The 20,250-nt window shown below is 37.1% G+C and overlaps 1 protein-coding gene across 2 annotated transcripts in view; it reads left to right on the top strand.

The window, feature by feature from the left end:
- Window positions 1–19,735, top strand: part of TFCP2L1 (transcription factor CP2 like 1) — a 43,395-nt gene extending 23,660 nt beyond the window's left edge. Inside the window, exons 3-15 of one of the 2 annotated variants that reach the window (XM_081315351.1) lie at window positions 256–332; window positions 1,954–2,059; window positions 2,783–2,889; window positions 4,585–4,737; window positions 6,643–6,753; window positions 8,808–8,899; window positions 10,298–10,346; window positions 10,443–10,536; window positions 10,821–10,911; window positions 12,017–12,105; window positions 13,784–13,926; window positions 16,347–16,398; window positions 16,962–19,735. In XM_081315351.1, coding sequence (XP_081171477.1) covers window positions 256–332; window positions 1,954–2,059; window positions 2,783–2,889; window positions 4,585–4,737; window positions 6,643–6,753; window positions 8,808–8,899; window positions 10,298–10,346; window positions 10,443–10,536; window positions 10,821–10,911; window positions 12,017–12,105; window positions 13,784–13,926; window positions 16,347–16,398; window positions 16,962–16,999 — 1,202 coding nt within the window. In that variant the 3' untranslated portion in view covers window positions 17,000–19,735. Of the gene's footprint in view, window positions 1–255; window positions 333–1,953; window positions 2,060–2,782; window positions 2,890–4,584; window positions 4,738–6,642; window positions 6,754–8,807; window positions 8,900–10,297; window positions 10,347–10,442; window positions 10,537–10,820; window positions 10,912–12,016; window positions 12,118–13,783; window positions 13,927–16,346; window positions 16,399–16,961 lie in introns of both variants that reach the window. The other variant, XM_081315350.1, reaches the window with a different exon arrangement.
- Window positions 19,736–20,250: the final 515 nt, after the last annotated feature.

Below are 20,250 nucleotides of genomic sequence, written 5' to 3'. Positions count from 1 at the left end.
TGTTTCAAGTCGTCTTGGAAAGAATTAGAAGGTTCTAAATTCTTGGAATATCCACATCATTGATATAACAAAAATACAATATTTAAATTAAGCATAAGTTGCAATAATGTCGCCATTTATTAGGAGAAAATTGTCAAAAACAACAACAGCCCCAAAGCATCTCTCCCAAACATGATTTATGCTGGTGCAACTGTCTCTTGCTATTCTTGCTGCAACATGCTTAAACAACTTGGAAATGTTTCCTTGAACTCCTAGGTCAGTCATATGAAATCCGTCTACTTGAGAATAGGAAATTGGGAGAGTTCCAAGATTTAAACACAAAATATATAAAGGTAAGGATATTTTTTTCCTGCTGCCACACACAAAAGCTACTGGATATAGATTATGCTGCTGGAAAACACTTTAATGGTACATGAGCCATAGTGGTTGCTTCCTGATTTACATAGAAATAACTGGAGTTGCAGGGTTTTGTATACATTAGAGATTTTCTAAATTCCTTGACTACTATGAACATTTTCTTCACAAATTATCTGTATTTAATCTGTGCCTTTCTTTCAGATTCACTTTGCGTGTTAGAATATTCCATATTCAATTCTAGAATGCAGTTTTTGTACATTGTACATTGTCTCCCAAGTGTGGAACCTGAATGAATCCAGGATTCTTTTGTATTTTATATTATTATTCATGATGCATAACTCATTTTTAAGGAAACTTGAATACCCATAGTCCTTTTTAAGAAATCCCCAATGTTTGAGGACTCTCAAAAAATGAATACTGTTTGAGAACTACTGATGTAGACCTTTGGTTTTCTGGTCACAAAGTTAGACATATTTTGGACTGAAATAGCATTTACATTTCTTGACTGCATCCTTATTTGCAATAGTGCAACATCTATTAAAGATCAAATCAAGGGGTACTGATTTTTTTTAATTGCAGGTATGACTAGGTAAGACTGCCTTTACACTGCTGCTGTCATTCATAATATTGATCTATAAAGGGTAGTTTTTGACAGCATCCAGAGTTTTTCACATTCGCCCCAGTGTATGATAACAGAAATTTGTCGACTACTTGGTCAGCATAGCAGATCAGTAAATGACTTGAGAATGTATGACTATAATTTGGAGTTTTGCTATCACTTAAGAATTCAATGTTTGTTTATATATTGTGTTTTAGAATAAAAAAACAAAACATCGTGTAATAAAATGACTGCATATTTCTATCCTGGCCAAACAAATGTTCATAAACTAAGTGAATTGCACTGGAATTTTAACAGGCCACTTTGCAATCAGAGGCACATCCTATAAAATGCCATTGGATTCTTAATGCATCTAGTTCAAAACATACATGTAAGCCTACAGTTCATAACATGGAAATCAATATCTAAACACAGATCATTTTGGATCTCTCTCGAACTTTTCATTTGGATATAAAACTGCTAAGATTTTCTTCCTTAAAAAATGGTCTGATTACATAAAGACAAATAATTAATATCCTATATTATAAAAGCTACTCACTTTTGTCTTTTGTCAGTTCCTGGGGATTTCAGAATATTGTTCTCCTTTCTATTACTCAGTCTTTCTCCAAATATTTCAATTTCTTGATGTTTACTTCTTTCAAGGATTTGTTAAATACAAGTAGTGACAGTAGATATGATTTGCAAAGTGAGATATATCTAGCTATTTGCAATGGATATCACATAACAAGATACTATAGTACTAAACAATACAGTTTTCCAGATTGCAGGTGTCTGGTCAGTATATATTCTGAATAGCAATTTTATTTTATTTTATTAAAATATTCTTTATGATGATGGGTGATTTCTGCATATCCACTTAAATAAAACACACACTGCAAGTCTTCTATCAGCTTTGTCCTAGAAGTGGAAAGTGTAATTTTTTTAAAAATACATACATCTACCATCTTGTATTATTTCATCCACTTTTCTCCCCATAGAGCATTATTCGGGTAGTTTTTCATGATCGGCGTTTGCAATATACCGAGCACCAGCAGCTAGAAGGCTGGAGATGGAGTCGCCCTGGAGATCGCATTCTTGACATAGGTGAGAACTTTTCATTACGGTATCCAGAGCTTTTTTTGTCATAGAATGCCCAGAACGGAGTTCCGGCACCGTTTTTGGATGGAACCTTGTAGGATAGGCAAGGCAGGTTGTATGACGTGTGTGAGTTCCGGCACTTTTTTTTTTTTTTTACAAAAAAAGCATGGACGGTATCCATTGCTTCTTTCTTGAATGTATGACTTTCCTGTAAAACACAACAAATATTACAAATATACCTGTTGTAATATTTATGAATTTGGAAAATAGTTGGTTCTTTATACCTGTTCCAATATTTACAAACTGGAAAATAGTTGGTGTCTTGGAATAAACAACAAGGTTTTGCTTTTGTTAGATTTCATTCCAACATCAATGAAATATGTGTGTGTGGTTTTTTGTATTAATATATTTATTTCTCACCTTTTAGGTAAAAGCTGTTAGAAAAGTGGCTTTTACATAACCATATCCATTTTTGCTGATAATATAAACAAACTCTTTACCTATGCTGTGAAAGCCAGAAGATGTATTAAATAGGGTAGGATAACTTTAGTTTCCCAGTATTGTGAAATACAAGTCCCAAGAATCCCTTTTAGATGGAAAAGCTAAGGTTTCTTACTCTGCAGCTAGTTGTGTCAGGCTGGTCTTTCAAATGCATCTGGTGTTTACACTGCAATGTTTCTTCTCTTCAATTTTTAATTTTTTTAATATTTTAGGGGTTTTCTTCTACAGATATCCCACTGTCAGTTGGTATCTTAGATCCCAGAGCAAGTCCCACCCAGTTGAATACAGTTGAATTTCTGTGGGATCCATCTAAGAGAGCATCTGCATTTATTCAGGTAAGGAGAGAAAATAACCCCTAAATGGAATATGTTTTGTCTCAGATCATTAGGGGGTACTATTCTTTCATGTTCTCTGGGATATATTTGGTTGAGAATATATGGGATTAAGAATCTGAGAATTTTATTTCAGCCTCCCTTTAACTTTAATTGGTATTCCTTTCTATATTGCCCAGAAATCACACCAAAGGAAAAGAAATAATGTAATTTAAAATGAGATTGGAATTTTTACGTTCATAATGAATTGTGGGAAGACCGTAAAAATAGGATTATACAGTGCATTTAACAATGACATTCAACCTCTAGGGTATGCACATTTTGGAATTTGAAGAATGGCTGCTATAAAAATGAAATTGATCATAAAATAACACTTCTAAGGACAAGAATGTTTACTAAATGGGCAGGACAGATCACCTTAACTTATGTTTAAAAATTAATTCTCAAAAGGTGATCACACGACCCTGGGACACTGCAACCATCATAAATACATGCCACCTGTCAACTGTTCAGATTTTGATCACATGACCATGGGGATATTTCAAAGGTTGAAAGTGTGAAAAATGGTCATGTCAGTTTTTTCAGTGCCGCTGTAACTTTGAACGGTCACTACATGAACTGTTGTAAGTTGAGGACTACATGTACTGTCTTCCTAACCTCAGGAGCATGTGCTACATATATGCTATAATTAAGTCAACTGAATTGTGTTTTCACTTTTAATGTTTTATAAGGCAAGAAAGAAACAAGACTACAAGAGAGCAGCCTGGAACAATATATCTCAACTTTCAGTCATAGTTTATATATAACACTAACTTTATTATATATATATATATATATATATATATATATATATATATATATATATATATATATATATATATATATATATATATATATATATATATATATATATATCAGCTCAACTAATGGAAGATACAAATAGGCAATATTATGCACTTTATATTCCAATTATTGAAGATTACATAATTTTCATTTTTCTCCAAGAAGAGGAGTAAAATATTTTTTAACAAAAAACATTGAGGGTTAAAGGTATCTCTGAATATTAAAAGCAGCCTTACCATCTGAGCACAACGGTATCTGCTTCAGTTAACCGTAATGAAGTATGGTCCAAATTACCAGTGAACTTTTAATCATTAAAAGGCAGCTAACCATAGGACAAATGTTATACTTTCCATTATTTAATGTTTGGTAGAAGAAAATAGCTGCTTTAGGGAAGAGCTGATGAAAAGGAGAATGCAATTTGGGTAATAGCATTAGCATCTCTATACTGCCCATTGAGCTTTACAGCTACCTTTACAGCTACCTTTACAGATACCTTTACAGCTCAATGGGTGGTTTACAATGTCAAACCATTATTTGCATATTGCTCCCATCTGGGTCTCATTTTACCGACATTGGAAGGATGGAAGGCTGAGCCAACCTTGAGCCCCATCAGGATCAAACTCCAGGTTGTGGGCAAAGTTTGCCTGCAATACTGCATTCTAACCACTGTGCCACGAGGATTCAATGGGTACCTCCATTTAGGGAATACTGATTTCTTTCCCAGTAAGTTACATTATTAGTTCAGCTTCCCCAAAGGGGGCCTGTCAAGTACCTATATTAAAAACAAAACAAAACACTCCAAATCTCAAACAGCGTGATTTGGACTTGAGCGCTAAGCACATCTCTTTTGGCTAGGTACACTGTATTAGTACGGAATTTACTCCAAGGAAACATGGAGGGGAGAAAGGGGTACCGTTCCGAGTACAAATGGATACGTTTAAACAGAATGAAAACGGGGAGTATACAGAACACTTGCATTCTGCAAGCTGCCAGATCAAAGTATTTAAGGTACGTGGCTAATTTCTTCTATTAATTTGGTTCCATAAGGAGATGCTACAAATGACATTCCTCACCCCCCCTTCATTATTCTTGAAAAGAGAATGGTTGGACAGATATGAGGGGATCTGTAGGCTCTCAGAAAAAGAAGGGTGTATGAAGTTTAAATTGGCACAATTGTGGGTGGGGAGAGATTGTTCTGTGAAAATTACAGATAACCACATATATTTTGGATTTTTCATTAATTTTTAACATCTCTTTACTTCCTCTTGGTGATCATTACCCCGCTTTTGTCAGTTATTCAGTTTCCTCTATATGGCCCCTTCAGGTCTTAGTTCACTGAAAAACTCCCTGTGCATCCAGAACTGATTCCTAATCTCTTTCCATTTTTTTTTCCATTAGAATGGGGTACATTTGTACTTCCAATATCTTATTCCCAACCTGCACTTCATTTGATGTAAGGATCTGTATTCATGGGATCCAAATTCTGGGAAAATTGGCTCTCCTGAACTCTAGGGTGAATGAATGACTGCTTCAGTTTCTATTTTTATATAACTTGAGCATGGCCACTTTCTTATTTCTTTTACTTTTTCAGTAAGCACTCTCAAATGTTTAGGATGAGATCTAGAAAAGCCCGTCTCCTTTTTTTCTTGTCTGGAAAAATGGAAGTCAGCAAGCCCAGCTCTGAAGATCTTGCAATGCTGACTTTGTTTCCAATGATGTTCCAGATGGTTAAAGTTTTCTATTATTACCATGTTTCTTTTCTCTGCAATTTCTGTAAGATATCTAAGAATGATTATCAACTTCTGTCTGGCTTGGTAGTCTATAGCACACCATCATAATACTATTTTCATTATTTTCCCTTCCTTGTATTCTTACAAAGTACTTCCAAATAGACTGATGCTAAAATTTCTGTCTGTCAGTACATGTGTGCGCTTCCCACATATGAGGCTACTCTTCCTCCCCTTTTGTCTGGCATATTACTTTTGAGTAAGTTATATCACTGAATCCCTACATTCCACTCATGAGTTTCATCCTACCGGATTTTGTAACGTTGACTATATCATTTTTGCATTTAGACTCCTAGTTCTTTCTGTTCTTTTACTATAATTTGTGCATTTAAATAAAGATTCTTGACTCATGTGACTTGGCCTATTCCTTCCTGCATTCTACTTTGGATCAATTTCCGGAATAACACATGCTAAAATAAAGGTGTGATAAAAAACAAATAAATAAAAACTAGAAACAAAATTGAATCTAGCTATCACCAAGCAAATTGGAATATTAGCCAATGATGATTAATATAATAGATTATATCCCTATGAATGAAGGCGGGTATGTGTATATATGTTTGACTTTTGGAATGGAGAGTGTGATACTGATACTTTATTGGGATATTGTTTTATATGCAATAAAGTTAAAATTATAAAAGGAAGTTCTCCAATAAAAATCCTCTCTGCCATGAAATTCACTTGATGAATAATCACTTTAATAATTCTAGTATCTGTGAGCCTTCTAAGTTGACTGAGTAGCTAAACTCTAAGGTTTGCAGAAGAAAAGCAGGATTTGTCCTGCTCACCATGGTCATATCCACTGATGCCATTGCTAATGCAAAATATCCTTCAGGAAGGCTGGAGAAGCTGCAGCACTCTCTCTATATTGTTGTATTACCAGAATTTCTCTCCAGAGCCATATTGGGCAAGATTTAGAGTTCAACAACATCTGGAACAGATTCCCCAAGCCAGTTTTACAAAACTAATTTTCTATCCTATACCCCACGGCACATATATACATGGGAAGAATGTCCATTAAATTATGCCTCAATGTCACTTTGTTCATCTATCAATAAAAACTTCTGCACTTTCTGTTTAGCAATCATTTGCTTAAGACAAACTAAATTTGTATGTGCTTTTATAGCCTAAAGGAGCAGATAGGAAACAGAAAACAGACAGAGAAAAAATGGAGAAGAAAACCACTCAAGAAAGGGAGAAATATCAGCCTTCCTATGATACAACCATTCTCACTGAGGTACCACTGTCCTAGAGTTGCAGTGTTTTATGGTTATTACTTGCAAAAGACTGCATATTTTATATGTATAGAAGGCAATATTGTGGAGTGTTCAATTTTGAAGTAAAATGATGCATTGGGTAAAGTCTAAAACAGGACGCTGTTGCATTTTTAGATTTGGTGGTGCTCAGTATGACCTGCTTGACCTGTACTCAAAACTAATATATCCTAAAATTGATGCTTTCTAAAGTTCCAAAGAGCTGAAAAGGATGTTCTGTGTGATTCCAAAATATGAGGGTGGCCAATAATAACTTTCTAAGCCAATTGGAATGAGGTTACTTAAAGTGTCCCCACTTGGTGAAGAAGCCACTTTTGGCAATGAATTGAGGTCAAACTCCCACCCCCATTTGCCTTCCAAACCTGCCACCGGAATAATAAATAATAAGCACTTCTTTTGCATCTCAGGCTGCATGTACAATTATATTGTAATCTCAACATGTATAATTCTGCAGACCTCCTCAGAATGATACTCACAATGTGCCAGGCTGGGTGTACAGAAGGAGAATGGTTGTGCTGTTGTGCTGGGGAAATAACATGTGAGAAAGAACCACAATCCTCTTCATGAGTACCTCCACTGAATGAGAGGGGTTGCTTGTAGAAACAGAGCTTTAACAATGGGGCATCCAGATTATAGGCTGACTTCCCTAGAGAGGTTTACTGTTGTATATTTTCTTTCAGCACAGAGTGAAGGTCTTCTGATGATCTCAGTTTTTTAAATCTTTAAAAAATATTTTTTTTGATCTTATTATGTTACCCTCTGCTTACTTCTACCTTCATGATATTTTTTCCTTCAGTTCTTCTAATTCATTTTAGATTTTGTGTTTTATTTGTGCAGGTCATTTTATTTCATTGCTGGGCAATTTAAAACAAATAACAATCAGATCAATATGCAGATATTTTCTTGGTCTGCAGGGAAGTTTTGGTCTCATTCTTCTTTTGAGAATTAATTGGATGTTGACATTTTAGGCTTAAAGTTCACATTGCTGCAAGACCCAGATTAAACAAATATTGAGAAAGTAGGGTAAAGTTAATGTTTAAAAAAGAGCTGAAACAAATTTGCTGTTTCATTCATAGAACCTTTTATATCTGTCTGTGTCATTTAGCCAGCACATTATGTGTCCTAATAGTTGAGGGCAATGAGACCTTTGCATGGAAAGTGACCTAGTTTTAAAGGACTATCAGATAAAGGTGGCCTGCTGTTGATGAGGATAACCTTTAGCATCTTAAAGCAGGAAGTCATATAGTCCTTGTTCCAAAAAAAGTTAAATATTTACTAATGTTGGTATTTACTGTGAAGAGAAATCTTAAGGTAATGCATAGGTTGCCTGTTGTATCACTGAAAATGAATGGTGAAATCCTTTTAGCTGTCCCAGCTGTGGCACCCCTTACAGCTACTAGCAAGTCCACAGTATGGATAAGGGATAATATGGGAATTTCTTAAGCATATTTCAGAAGCACAGCTCTAGGGAAGTGGGGTTGGAGGAGAAACAGAGAACATCCAGCTGCACAAACATCTACGCTTAGAACACTAGATTCTGCTAAGAATTTAATTATACAACAGTACATATAATAATTTAGCATAGGTTTAGAATTATTTCTGTGTAAAAAGGGAGGGGATAGACTTGTAATAGCTTTCTTGTAAGACCCATTCTGCATATATTTAGTATAACATGGTTATATGTGTTAAAGAGGGCTTGAAATGCATTACATTCTATATTTATAAATTGGCAGCCCTTTTTCCAACTGAATATACAATTGAAGTAGGGCTTTTAATTTGTTTCACCATGTACAAATCTACAGTGCTAGGAAACTAACTGTAGGTTAATTCCCTGCTTATTCTTAACATTTGAGTATTTGAATTCTAGTGCATATATGATCATATATGATGTTGGGAATATGCATGTTGGTGATAATAAATATATTTTTGCTATTGATCCAACAAAAGCTAGTTTTAAAATAGAATGAGATTGTAGTTCTGGATTCTCTTTCTCAACACATTGGTTTTGTTTGCACAGTGTTCCCCATGGCCAGATGTGCCTTATCAAGTGAACAACGCTCCATCTCCAAATTACAACAGCTCTCCAAACAGTTTCAACCTTGGAGATGGGTACGTGATAAATATTTTTGTCTTTTCTGCTGACAGAGGCACCCCAATTTTGAGAGTTTATGGTCGTGTGTTCTAAACACCGAATGTAAAAGATTAGGAAGCTTAACCTGGCTTTCAGGCCCAGCTTAATGTTGATGGACTGAGATTGTAAGATCCATTCCTCTGCAGCTGAACTCTTGCACAACTTTGTTTTATTTGAAAGCTATTTACATAAGAGAATATATGCAAGAGAGTTTTTAGACAATTTCCCCCCCACTATTACCTAGGAGAAAAGGTAATGTCTTAATTGTCTGTTATGTCTATTCCTTCTTCAAGGACCTTAAGATACAATATGCAACCTATTCCCTCCATTTTAGCTTGGTAACAAAAAAAGTGTGTTGGGCTAAGGCAGGGGTCCCCAATGCTCAGTCTGTGGACCAGTACCGGGCTGCGGCGTGCCAGCAACCAGGCTGCACAAACAAGTAAAGCCCCATCTGTGGGGTGCAGGCAGCACACAAAACCATGCTCTCTCTGGTCCGTGGAAAAACCTCTCTCCACCTAACCAGTCCCTGCTGCCCAAAAGGTTGGAGACCTCTGGGCAAAGGAATGTTAGTTTGCTTAGTTCTGTAGCAATTTTTAAGGCTAAGTGAAGAACTGGACATGATTTCCCTCAGTCTGATCTATAAACCACCTCTGGATCTCAAGATCTTGTCATCATAAATAAATATGAGTCACTTCAAACCTTGCTAGAATAGTGATCTACAATGATAATGATTTTATTTATATATTTATTTTTAAAACACGACCACCCATCTTATGAACCATAGCTCTCAGCAATACTAAAACCCCAGAAACAGTAGCAGGACTTGACATTCTCTGACATATCACCAAATATGGACCGTGAGCGCCAGTCTCCTCCTATCTCCTTGCTTGTAGAAAAACCAGCTGTTTACAGCTTTGTGGAAAGAAAGAAAGAAAGAAAAAGTGAAGGTCTGCCAGATCACAAGGGAAAGGTGTTCCACAGAGCAGGGGCTGCTATGAAAAAGGTTCTATGCTTTGTAGGACCAGCCAGATGACAAACTTTGAGGGAAGAGACTTAGCTCACACCAAAGTTTTTTCTACCGCTTGAATGAGATTTAGCTCCAAGTAATGCCGATTTCTTTTTAAAAATCAAGACACAGTTTAGATGATGCTTGACATTTTATTTTAAAACTGTACTGTAGTCATTAACCAGACTCAAGCAGCTCTTGTTCAAACCAGGAGCAGGTGTCTTTGCATTAAAAAAAAAAGATTCATTTTAAATGTTTTAATGTATCAACCAGACCGTATGGTGGAGGGGGTGGTGGGGAATGGCCAGCTTTATTAAATGAGAGATTTAAAAAATGCTTTCTTTTTTCTCAACTCTATACGTTTTTTTAGCAACAGTTCTCCAACTCATCAGGTGGAGCTCCTGCCTTCCAGCAATGATGTAAGTATCTGGGATCGTGTTAATGTGGTGCTTTTCTTTTTTAGGACACTGATGAACAGTTCATTTCAAGACCCTCTTATTCTTTTTGCAATGTAGCATCTCCTTCCCTCTGCTTCTATTCAAGATGCTCAGCAGTGGCTTCATCGAAATAGGTTTTCTCAGTTCTGTAGACTATTTTCAAGTTTCTCAGGTATGTGTATTTAATGTACGCTTAAAAGGGGTACACCTCTACTTTGCATAGGCCGTGTGTTGACATTTCTGCAGAATAGTTTAACTAGGCATATTTGTATACAACGGCTTTCTGATGACTACGTGCAAAACACCTCCTTTTCTATCCGCGTCTTCCCTGTTTTCTAATTAGCATGTATGGTCAGCAAGCGTCTGTCATAAAACATCTGTGAAAGGTGGGTCTGTATTCTTGGATATATGTTCTTGGAAGGAAAAAAGAAAATCACCTGTGCTTGAAATGTGTAGGTGCCGACTTACTGAAGATGTCCAAAGAAGACTTTGTTCAGATTTGTGGCCCAGCTGATGGCATTCGACTTTTTAATGCCATTAAAGGAAGGTTTGTTATAGTCCTTGTTCTTATACCAGTCATTGTGAGTTGAGATATGTGAATATTGTGGAAGATAGAGGCCCAAATTTAATACTGTAACTCTGCATCATCAGTCATTATTACTGCTGCTTGTAAAAATTGCAGATGTCCTCAGATTCAATCTGGGTTGGTCACCGGGACCAGAGATTTTGTCTTCCACGCTTTTGGACTTCTGTTGGAGCCCATCTTCAGGGAACTTCTCTCTAGCCCAGTTCCCTGAAGATGGGCTCCAGCATGAATCTGAAAGCTCGGAAGACAGAAACGCTGGTCTTCCAGTGACTGACCCAGTGTTGTGATTCAGAGTCAGCCTGTGGGTTCGGCAGTTGGGTCGGATGATTCAGAGGAGGAGGAGGGGGGTGTTGGAGACCTTGCTGAGGATAGTATTGAGGCTCCGCAGCGCCCTCAGCCAGGCCCCTCCCATCTGGTCATGACGCAGACCCAGCTGTGTGAGCCTGACAGCGTGGATGAAGATGACCCACAGCTGGCCCTGTTCAAGGACACCCGACGCAGGAGGCAGTCAATCAGGAGTAAACAGAGGAAGGCAATGGGGCACCTCGGAAGGAGGCAGAGAGAAGCCACGCCCTGAACTGTTTAAAAAGGGAATGTGTGGGAGGGCTGGTTTGCTGAAGGCAACCGTTTGAATAGCTCCTGTTTCATGGTTCGTGTTTGCTCTGTTTGCTCTGTTTTATGTTTTATTATTATTTGGCAGGCTTAGTTCCAGCCTCTTGCCGTTTTGTAAAAGGGGTTGTCCCTGCCTTTTCTGCAGGGCCGGTAGTAGGCTGGTACAGAACACCCAGATTAGATCCTGCAACATCATCCTGGGACGTGTAGATTCGCCCTCATTTGTGACTCTGCTAGCACCTTACAGCATACAGAAACAGATTTATTGATACAGAATACAGAATAACAGAGTTGGAAGGGACCTTGGAGATTTTCTAGTCCAACCCCTTACTTAAGCAGAAGTCATACTGATCATATCCTTGGACAGTCACGTTAAAGTTGTTGATTAAGGTTAGAAAACTGTACGTTTCCTTACAATGCCAACACTGAAAAGCAAATTTTGTTTTGTCTTTAGGAATGTAAGGCCTAAGATGACCATTTATGTCTGTCAAGAACCTGAGCAAAATCGGTCCCATCTTCATCAAAAACGAGAGAATGGAGATGGTAATCTTTGTAGTAAGTGTCACTTGGGCAGAATCTGAGCTGTTTGAGAACTTTTATTATTCATTTCACAAAATTTAAGAAATCATTAAAATGGTTTTATTAGACATGTAAATCTAGCATATGGATTAGATTCCTTTGAAATCCTGTTGGATGCATACTAGAAGATTCAGGACGTGTGTGGAGTTTCTCCAGAATGGATCGAATGTAGAACTGGAACCCTCCTGAAATCATGTATAGTGATTCCATAGCACAGATACAATCTTTTTATAAAAAATTATAACCTAGAAGCTCTTGAATAAGGAAAATTTTAAGATGGAATGATGGGAATCATAATTTTTAAGTGATTGCTTCAGGTTCTAACATAGTGAGTAGTTTTATCACAATTTTCCAGTTAAAATGTTTAACATAGAAGGATGTTAAAACAATATAATAAAATATTTTTTGCTATTCAGTGTTTCTGTCCTTGCCACTATTCGCTTCACTTTTATTATCTTCCTTCTGCCCTTTTGCACTTTCCATGACCAAATTCTGTAAAGAAAAAAAAAAGAAATGAAAGGTTTTCCCCCCCCATCTTTGATCCATTGTTCCCATAGCATCTGAAAAATTCTAAGCACATCTAACTGGTCCCTAGTAATGTGAAATTTGTCAGGTAGGCTTCATGTCTTCATTAGGAGAACTCTGTCTATAATGTTAATTCAGTTCTGAAATGAATTAAATGGCGTCCAAAGCGATATATGGCAAATCACCAAAATGAGATCTGAACTAAGTATTGTGGTTGATTTTACCGCTATTCCTTCCTAAGCATTATCCATTCTTTCACTCATGTTAATACAGATGCTTGACAATACAAAGCCCACTCGGGTACGCCAAAGCCTCCATTTTCCTTAGCATCTTGCAAGGAAATAAGTCTCCACAGTGTCCCCTCCTTCTCCTGATAAAAGAAGGATTCTTCTCATGGCCCAGTCCCCTTGCAAAGTAGATGAGTTGGTTTGAAGGTTTAAACATCCAACCAAAGGGCAAGCAATTATTGCATCTAATGGTTTAGGTGCAAAATTGAAAAAGGAATCAGTAATTGACCATATCTACATGATCTCTTTCCGAGGGCCAGACATGGGTTTGTAGCCCTGCAATTACCTTTTGAATCATATAGTGGTCTTGGAAAACTTACTTTTAAAAGAGGATTTTGGCTGTCCCTGGAAGACATACAACATCACAAGAGTTCTTGCCTGCCTCCTGCAAAACCTTTGAAAAGTTGTGTGTCAACCAGCACGATGTCTGATTTTCAACACTCTTTGTCACGTTTTGGATGGATGAAATGTAGGAGAGGTACTTTGAATCATATGGAAGGCAAAAAGCATATCCCTGAAGACACAACAAATAATTTATAGGCTGATCTTGTGCAACTAATATGTTGGCTTGTAGCAGTTAACTGAATTAGCTAGGATTATTTTTTTATTTTTTTTATTTTTATCCTATCTTTATTATTTTTTATAAATAACTCAAGGTGGGGAACATACCTAGTACTTCTCTTATTTTCCTTATAACAACAGCCTTGTGAGGTGGGTTGGGCTGAAAGAGAGTGACTAACACAAAAGAGGGTCTCACGTAATCACATGTCACCTGCAACTTGCCAGTATGTTCACTCCTGAAAGTTGCTCTTTCTCCAACACTGTTGCAGTATACCATGCTATCTTCTTAGAAGATTTAACAACACTGGAGTTGATGGAGAAGATTGCAAACTTGTACAGTATTTCCCCACAGCAGATAAACCGGATCTATCGACAGGGACCTACAGGGATCCACGTGTTAGTGAGCAACGAGGTAAGAGCTTTCACTAGAATATTTTGCACCTGATACTAGATTTTGATGCTCAAGGCATAACATTAACATATTTGTTCATTCTGAATTAGGTTCCTTTCAAATTAAAAAGTAAAGGTAAAGGTTCCCCCGCACATGTGTGCTAGTCGTTTCCGACTCTAGGGGCCGGTGCTCATCTCCGTTTCATAGCCGAAGAGCCAGCGCTTGTCCGAGGACATCTCCGTGGTCATGTGGCCGGCATGACTAGACGCCAAAGGCGCACGGAACGCTGTTACCTTCCCACCGTAGTGGTCCCTATTTTTCTACTTGCATTTTTACATGCTTTCGAACTGCTAGGTGGGCAGAAGCTGGGACGAGTAACAGGCGCTCACTCTGCTACGCGGCACTCGGGATTCGACCCGCCAAACTGCCGACCTTCCGATCGACAAGCTCAGCGTCCTAACCCACTGAGCCACCGCGTCCCTTCCTTTCAAATTACTTAGCTTCAAAACATTAAAATGTCTTAATCACTCTTTACTACTTTTTAAAATGTTCATCAGCTTAAGGTGACTTGATCCTTGAAATATTTAAAATCAGAAATTTCTGGTAGAATTTATATGGTACTAAAGGGAGTAGAATCAACAGATGAAAGATCAGTTAGTTTTTTCTTTATAATTTTGTAATTTGCTTTATTTAATATTTTAGTTTTTATTTCCCAATCTGTTTTTTTATCATATTACCTGTTTTCAACCCTGATTACAGGCTTGTAGAAGAGTACAGTACTCAGAGATGGTAGATCAGAGTAGGCTATAAGCCCTGCAAATAAATAGACAAAACAATATTCTGAAACATTGCCTAATTTTTCTCTTGTCTACAAAAGGCTAGTATTGAAAGATAATAAAGGTGTGGATGGAGAAATACAGCAACAGTTGGGAAGATTTGTAGTTATCCAGTAAGAAAGGTCACCCCTACTCCATCTCCAGTTAACTGATGAAAGTTTGAGATAAACAGGAGTGGATTACATAAATAGGTTTAAATATAGTTAGTTTTGAGTAAAAATAAAGGAAGCCAGACAATCTCAATTTACATTTTAGAAAGTGATTTCAACTGCAAAATCTATGGCTTTGTGTCATTTTGATTAGTCTTCTGACAGGCAGAGGGTAAGGAAAAAGATACAGATGTTCCTAGATAGCACTATATGAAGACTGAAATACATAAAAATGCAAGATATTTTGGTAAAAGTAACTGATATCAGCCCTAATAACTATGAAGTTTCTTGCTTTGGGGCAAATGGGGAGGAAATTTACCTTCTTTCTTCTAACTACTTCTAAATATATCTCACTTAATTATACCCTGTATTTACCTGCCAAATATTACAGCTTTTTCTGAGTAGCCTTTTGCATGCTTCAGAATCACTTAAGAAGTTTCATTGTATTTGACCTCTGGACTGGAGTTATAGCAAAGCACAAAATTCCCATGTGGTTATGGATCAAGCCTGTAATGTTTGTTCTGAAAGTTGCTCGACTGTTTCACCCCAATGATTCAGAAACTTGTAACGTTTGAATAGTCATGAAATGCTTTAAGGCAGCATTTGGAGTTTGGTGCAAAAAGACTTTCATTAAATATTTAGGTTACTGATTAACAACTGCTATTGCCTTATTTTTGTGTTCTAATGGTAGGGCAGTAGCAGGGATGTAAAGGAAAGGCAGCAGTTGGCTGTACCTACCTCATGCTTGATTTATGCATGTTGCTAGTAGCCTTGACTTTAGTTTTGGTGAATATTTCTACATTTGGACAGTGAGTGGGAAAGAAGAAACCTTAAATGTGTGTACGAATTATAACAGGGAGATGGATCCTAGTGTCAGTCATTATAGCAATCTGAACAAATGTTTAGAAAGGTTAAATGCTAAATGTACTGATGTCTAAACATTCACAATCAACTTGTGCATTTCAGTACTTGAGCACCAGTCATTAAACATTGTTAGCGTATTGAATTGGAAAGCTTTTTTCCTCACTTGTTTTCAAGAACTAAAACAGATATGCTTCCTTTTGTATCTCCAAAATAGTGCTTGGGTGTATAGATATCTGTATAGTGGTAGTAGCAGAATTAGTAGTAGTAATAGTAGTAGTTACATTAAGTGGTTTTTAGAGCCCAAAGATTCCTCAAATTAGAATGGGAATCCTCCTTCTTTAACAGTTGGGTTTGCTAATACTAATAGACAGTAACTACATGATTTTCTTTTTAAAATAACTGCATCTTATTTAGAGCTACCGACATCTGGAAAAACGTTGGGTAGTATAAAAAATATACTCCTTTTTGCCATCCAGAGGTCATTGGGAGTTTGTAGCTCAGGCCTGATCAGTGTTTTCTTATTGAATAAAGCTTAATAGAAAAATGTATCATGAAAGAAATAAAAACATCTTCCATTTTTCCCATTATCTAGATGGTACAAAACTTTCAAGATGAATCTTGCTTCATCATCTCTACATTGAAAGGTATATCTGCATACGTTTCCTGCCATAATGTAATAGTTTTTCTGGGTCTCACACTGAGAGATGCAAGAAGCAACCTATAAGCATTTTTCAAAAGTTCTTTGGTTCAAGGTCCTCTTGGCAATTGTTAGAAGATTTTGAATGGGAATCTGATAAAATGCAGCCCTAGGACTCAAATCAATAAAAAGTCTGCTTACCATTGGGTAGGTGTTTTGGGAGGGACACTGAAGAAGTCTGCTTTGAAATTAGACCAATCTTTCTTTTATTTTTTTATGACTGATACTTTGGATGGGAGAAAAGATAGATCACCTTCTACCTGTATGTATCTTGCCTCCCACTGAAAAAGTTTATATTTTCTAGCAGAAAAATGTTCCATAATTTAACACTGATATGCCTTCCCAATATCTTCAAAATGATTTTTTTTCAGAATGGCATTTTTATAGTCTCCTGTTGTACAATCAGAATCTGAGGAAAGTACAGACCACAGAATTGTAGAAATTTATAGGACTGAAAATATAAATATTGCAATGAATTCCTGACAGATTTTTTTCACCCTTTTCTTACAGCTGAAAGTAACGATGGCTACCATATTATTCTGAAATGACCCACTCCTCTGTATATTTGGACTTGGAACAGCTTTACAGTACGATGTCTCGTTCTCCTTCCTGCAACTCAGTCTATACAGATAGAAAATCCATTGGATAAAACACTGTTATTAACCAAATGCCCTAACAAGAAGAGTAAAGTGTGTGGTGTTTGGAGACTTAAGGAGCGCTTTGTTACCTAGTGATAGTTTGATTCAAGTGCCTTGTTAAGAAAGTCTTGAAATGAGCAGATGAAATAAGCTGATGCAATAAACCACTACCTTTTGGAATTCATCTTGGATGTGAATTTGAAATTAACTGGGCTTATTCTACTGTCTCCTCTCTTTCCAGACAGTTATAGGAAGTCAATTGCAGGCTTTTATAACTGATTTGTACTGCTTTTCCCCTTAAGGCAGTATTTTTTAATACTGCTTTGGCAACTTGAAGATCTGTGGACGTCAGCTGTCAGAATTTCCCATGCCTTCAAATTGCCAAAGTTGATAACTTTGATAACTTCAGAGCGAAGAAACTATCTTCTAAACTCATCATGAGAAAAAGTTTATGCGCTCTATTCATATTAATGAGGTGTCAAGCAAAAACATGAGGGTTTTCTTTTTCCTTTATTTCCTGATCTTTTATACCTCCAGTTTCCATTTTTAAACTTTTAATTCATTTCTTTTTACAAGCTTCAGAATTCAAACTAAAACCAGGACAAATAGGGTCAGATCTTACTTACAACTGAATGATGCCCCTAGTAGCTGGCTTATGTTACATCATACAACTTGACTTTCCTTCGGGTTTATTGCATAGATGAAAAGGGGCTGATTTTTGAGTGGGAAAATAGGAGATTGCAAGTTTGGCCTTCCCACCATTATAGCTAAAAGAACTACAACACCCCTCATGGAACTGGGTGAGATTTGACTTTGAAAGACAATAAAAATGGTTGCATGTGTACATAGCCTGTTGTTAAACAAACGTAACCGCACTCAAGGCTGGACATTAAGCTTTACTTTTAAGCCAATGATATGTTCAAGAATAAAGCATGGTTTTTGCAAATGAAGTAAAATGGCTCAATTCACTACATAGGTAGAAAGCTATAGGCATAATCAGGAATATCTGGCTTTTGTGCCTTGGACTTATAATACATGTGAAAAAACCCTCTTATTTCTGTGGTTATTCCATAGCTCTGATGGTAATTCCATGCCTTCGTCTCAAAGCTTTAAAGAGAGTGTTGCTCCTATGGAAGGAAAATGGGTGGATATGCCACTTCTGTTTTCTCATGCTTTCTAATCTGAAAATGTAACCTGCAGGAATGTACATGCTTTATACGTTAAAGTTCCTTCCACAAGTAGTATGGACTTTCACATCTCTAACCTTTAGAGTGGGGAGAGGCAAATCTTACATTGCTCCCATTCTCTTAGACATTGCAAAGAGTTGCATAGAAATCACATTAAATCGGATGGAAACATGTCTAATATTACATATTTTATATGCATTTAAGACAGACCCTTGCACCCTGATAAATTGAATGGGTGGGTGTGCAGAAGTAGCTTCTGTAAAAAAAATCCCCATTGGATTAGAAACATACATAAAGAAAGCTAATGTACGTCTATCTCCCATGATTGTATGATAGGCCCCAGATTAGAATTGTGTACACAAAGATAGACAACATTGGTTGAGATGGCAGATTATATGCAGCTGCATCATGCAACATTTGATTGGCATCTGTTGAGTAAGTGCTTATGACCAGAATCCTCATATGTAGAGATAACTGCTTAGGCCAAAATTTTGATTTATATGTTTTACCTTCATTAAGCTCTTGAAATAAAGCAAAATATTGAACTATTATAACAAAGTGAGCGCCTGTTACTCGCCCCAGCTTCTGCCAACCTAGCAGTTTGAAAGCACGTAAAAATGCAAGTAGAAAAATAGGGACCACTACGGTGGGAAGCTAACAGCGTTCCGTGCGCCTTTGGCGTCTAGTCATGCCGGCCACATGACCACGGAGACATCCTCGGACAAGCGCTGGCTCTTCGGCTTTGAAACAGAGATGAGCACCGGCCCCTAGAGTTGGAAACGACTAGCACGCATGTGCGGGGGAACCTTTACCTTTACCTTTTTATACTCCTCATACAGTTTTGATGGAAACATATCATGACACAATACATTTTGGTTCAAAATTGCCTTTAGCACATTCATAACTGCATGTTGCACTTCATAGAAGTACTATAAATTCTGTGCTCTTGATAATTGTCTTTTTTTAGTTCCTGAAATGAACAGCCTTCATAACAGGTTATAGCTAAATGTCTGTTTTTGTTTTTTTTTAAAGACTGGATGAAGCTTGTTATTTTAGGTTAAAAAGTGTAAACCATTTGAGTCAGTAGCAACGTGATTTTCTGCCTTAAGTGCTGCGTGTTAATTCTTGTAAGCCAAAAAGGAAGCTGATTGACATTTATAAAATAGTGCTGATTCCTGACTTCTTCAAAATACCTCTACAACAGAGGTCCCCAGTCTTTTAGACGCCAGGGACAGTTTCTGTGGAGAAAGGTTTTTCCGCGGACTGGAGAGTGCATGGTTTTGCGTGCTGCCTGCATCCCACGGATGGGGCTTTACTTGTTTGTGGAGACTGGTTGCTGGCATGCCGCGGCCTGGTACCGATCCATGCACCGGGGGCTGGGGACCCCTCCTCTACAACAGAGGGGTCATGTCTTTCTGAGATGAGGACCTATTTGGAAGATTGAGAGCCCTTCACCAAATAAACAGGGATAGGATTATGAGAAGTTACTGCCAGAAAATTATATTAGTTTGCTGTATCTACAGCTATGAAACCTTATTTGTCCTTTTTCTCTTGTACTGACCCTGAGATTTGCGAGAAAATGTTTGGGTAATGAAAATATTTGGTGACCAAAAGGATGTTAATGGTCATGATACCTTTTAATAGTGCTAGTCTCTCAGGAAAAGCAGCTTTAAATCAATGCCTGACTTTTAAAAATGTATGCTGAATATTTACGCTTATGCGTTTTGTTTTATCCCTATTTTCTGTCTTATTGTGAAGCCTGGTTGATCTTAATCTCGCTAAATATTTGATATTTTCAAATGATTGGATTAGGTATTTGTGTCTTTCAGAAGGGGTATGGGAGTTTTCTTGTTTTTACTGTGTAACACAAGAACAATTTTAATTGCGATATAAATGAAGGGAGAATGGAGGCCCAGAATAACATTTCTGAGTGAAAGTGTCAGAATGTTTGTTTATAGATTTTTAAAAATACAT

Source organism: Vipera berus (genome assembly GCF_964194415.1).
Source record: "Vipera berus genome assembly, chromosome: 1".
Lineage (NCBI taxonomy): Eukaryota > Metazoa > Chordata > Lepidosauria > Squamata > Viperidae > Vipera > Vipera berus.
The sequence above is the reverse complement of the archived record's forward strand: the minus strand, read 5'-3'. Positions and strand labels throughout refer to the sequence as shown.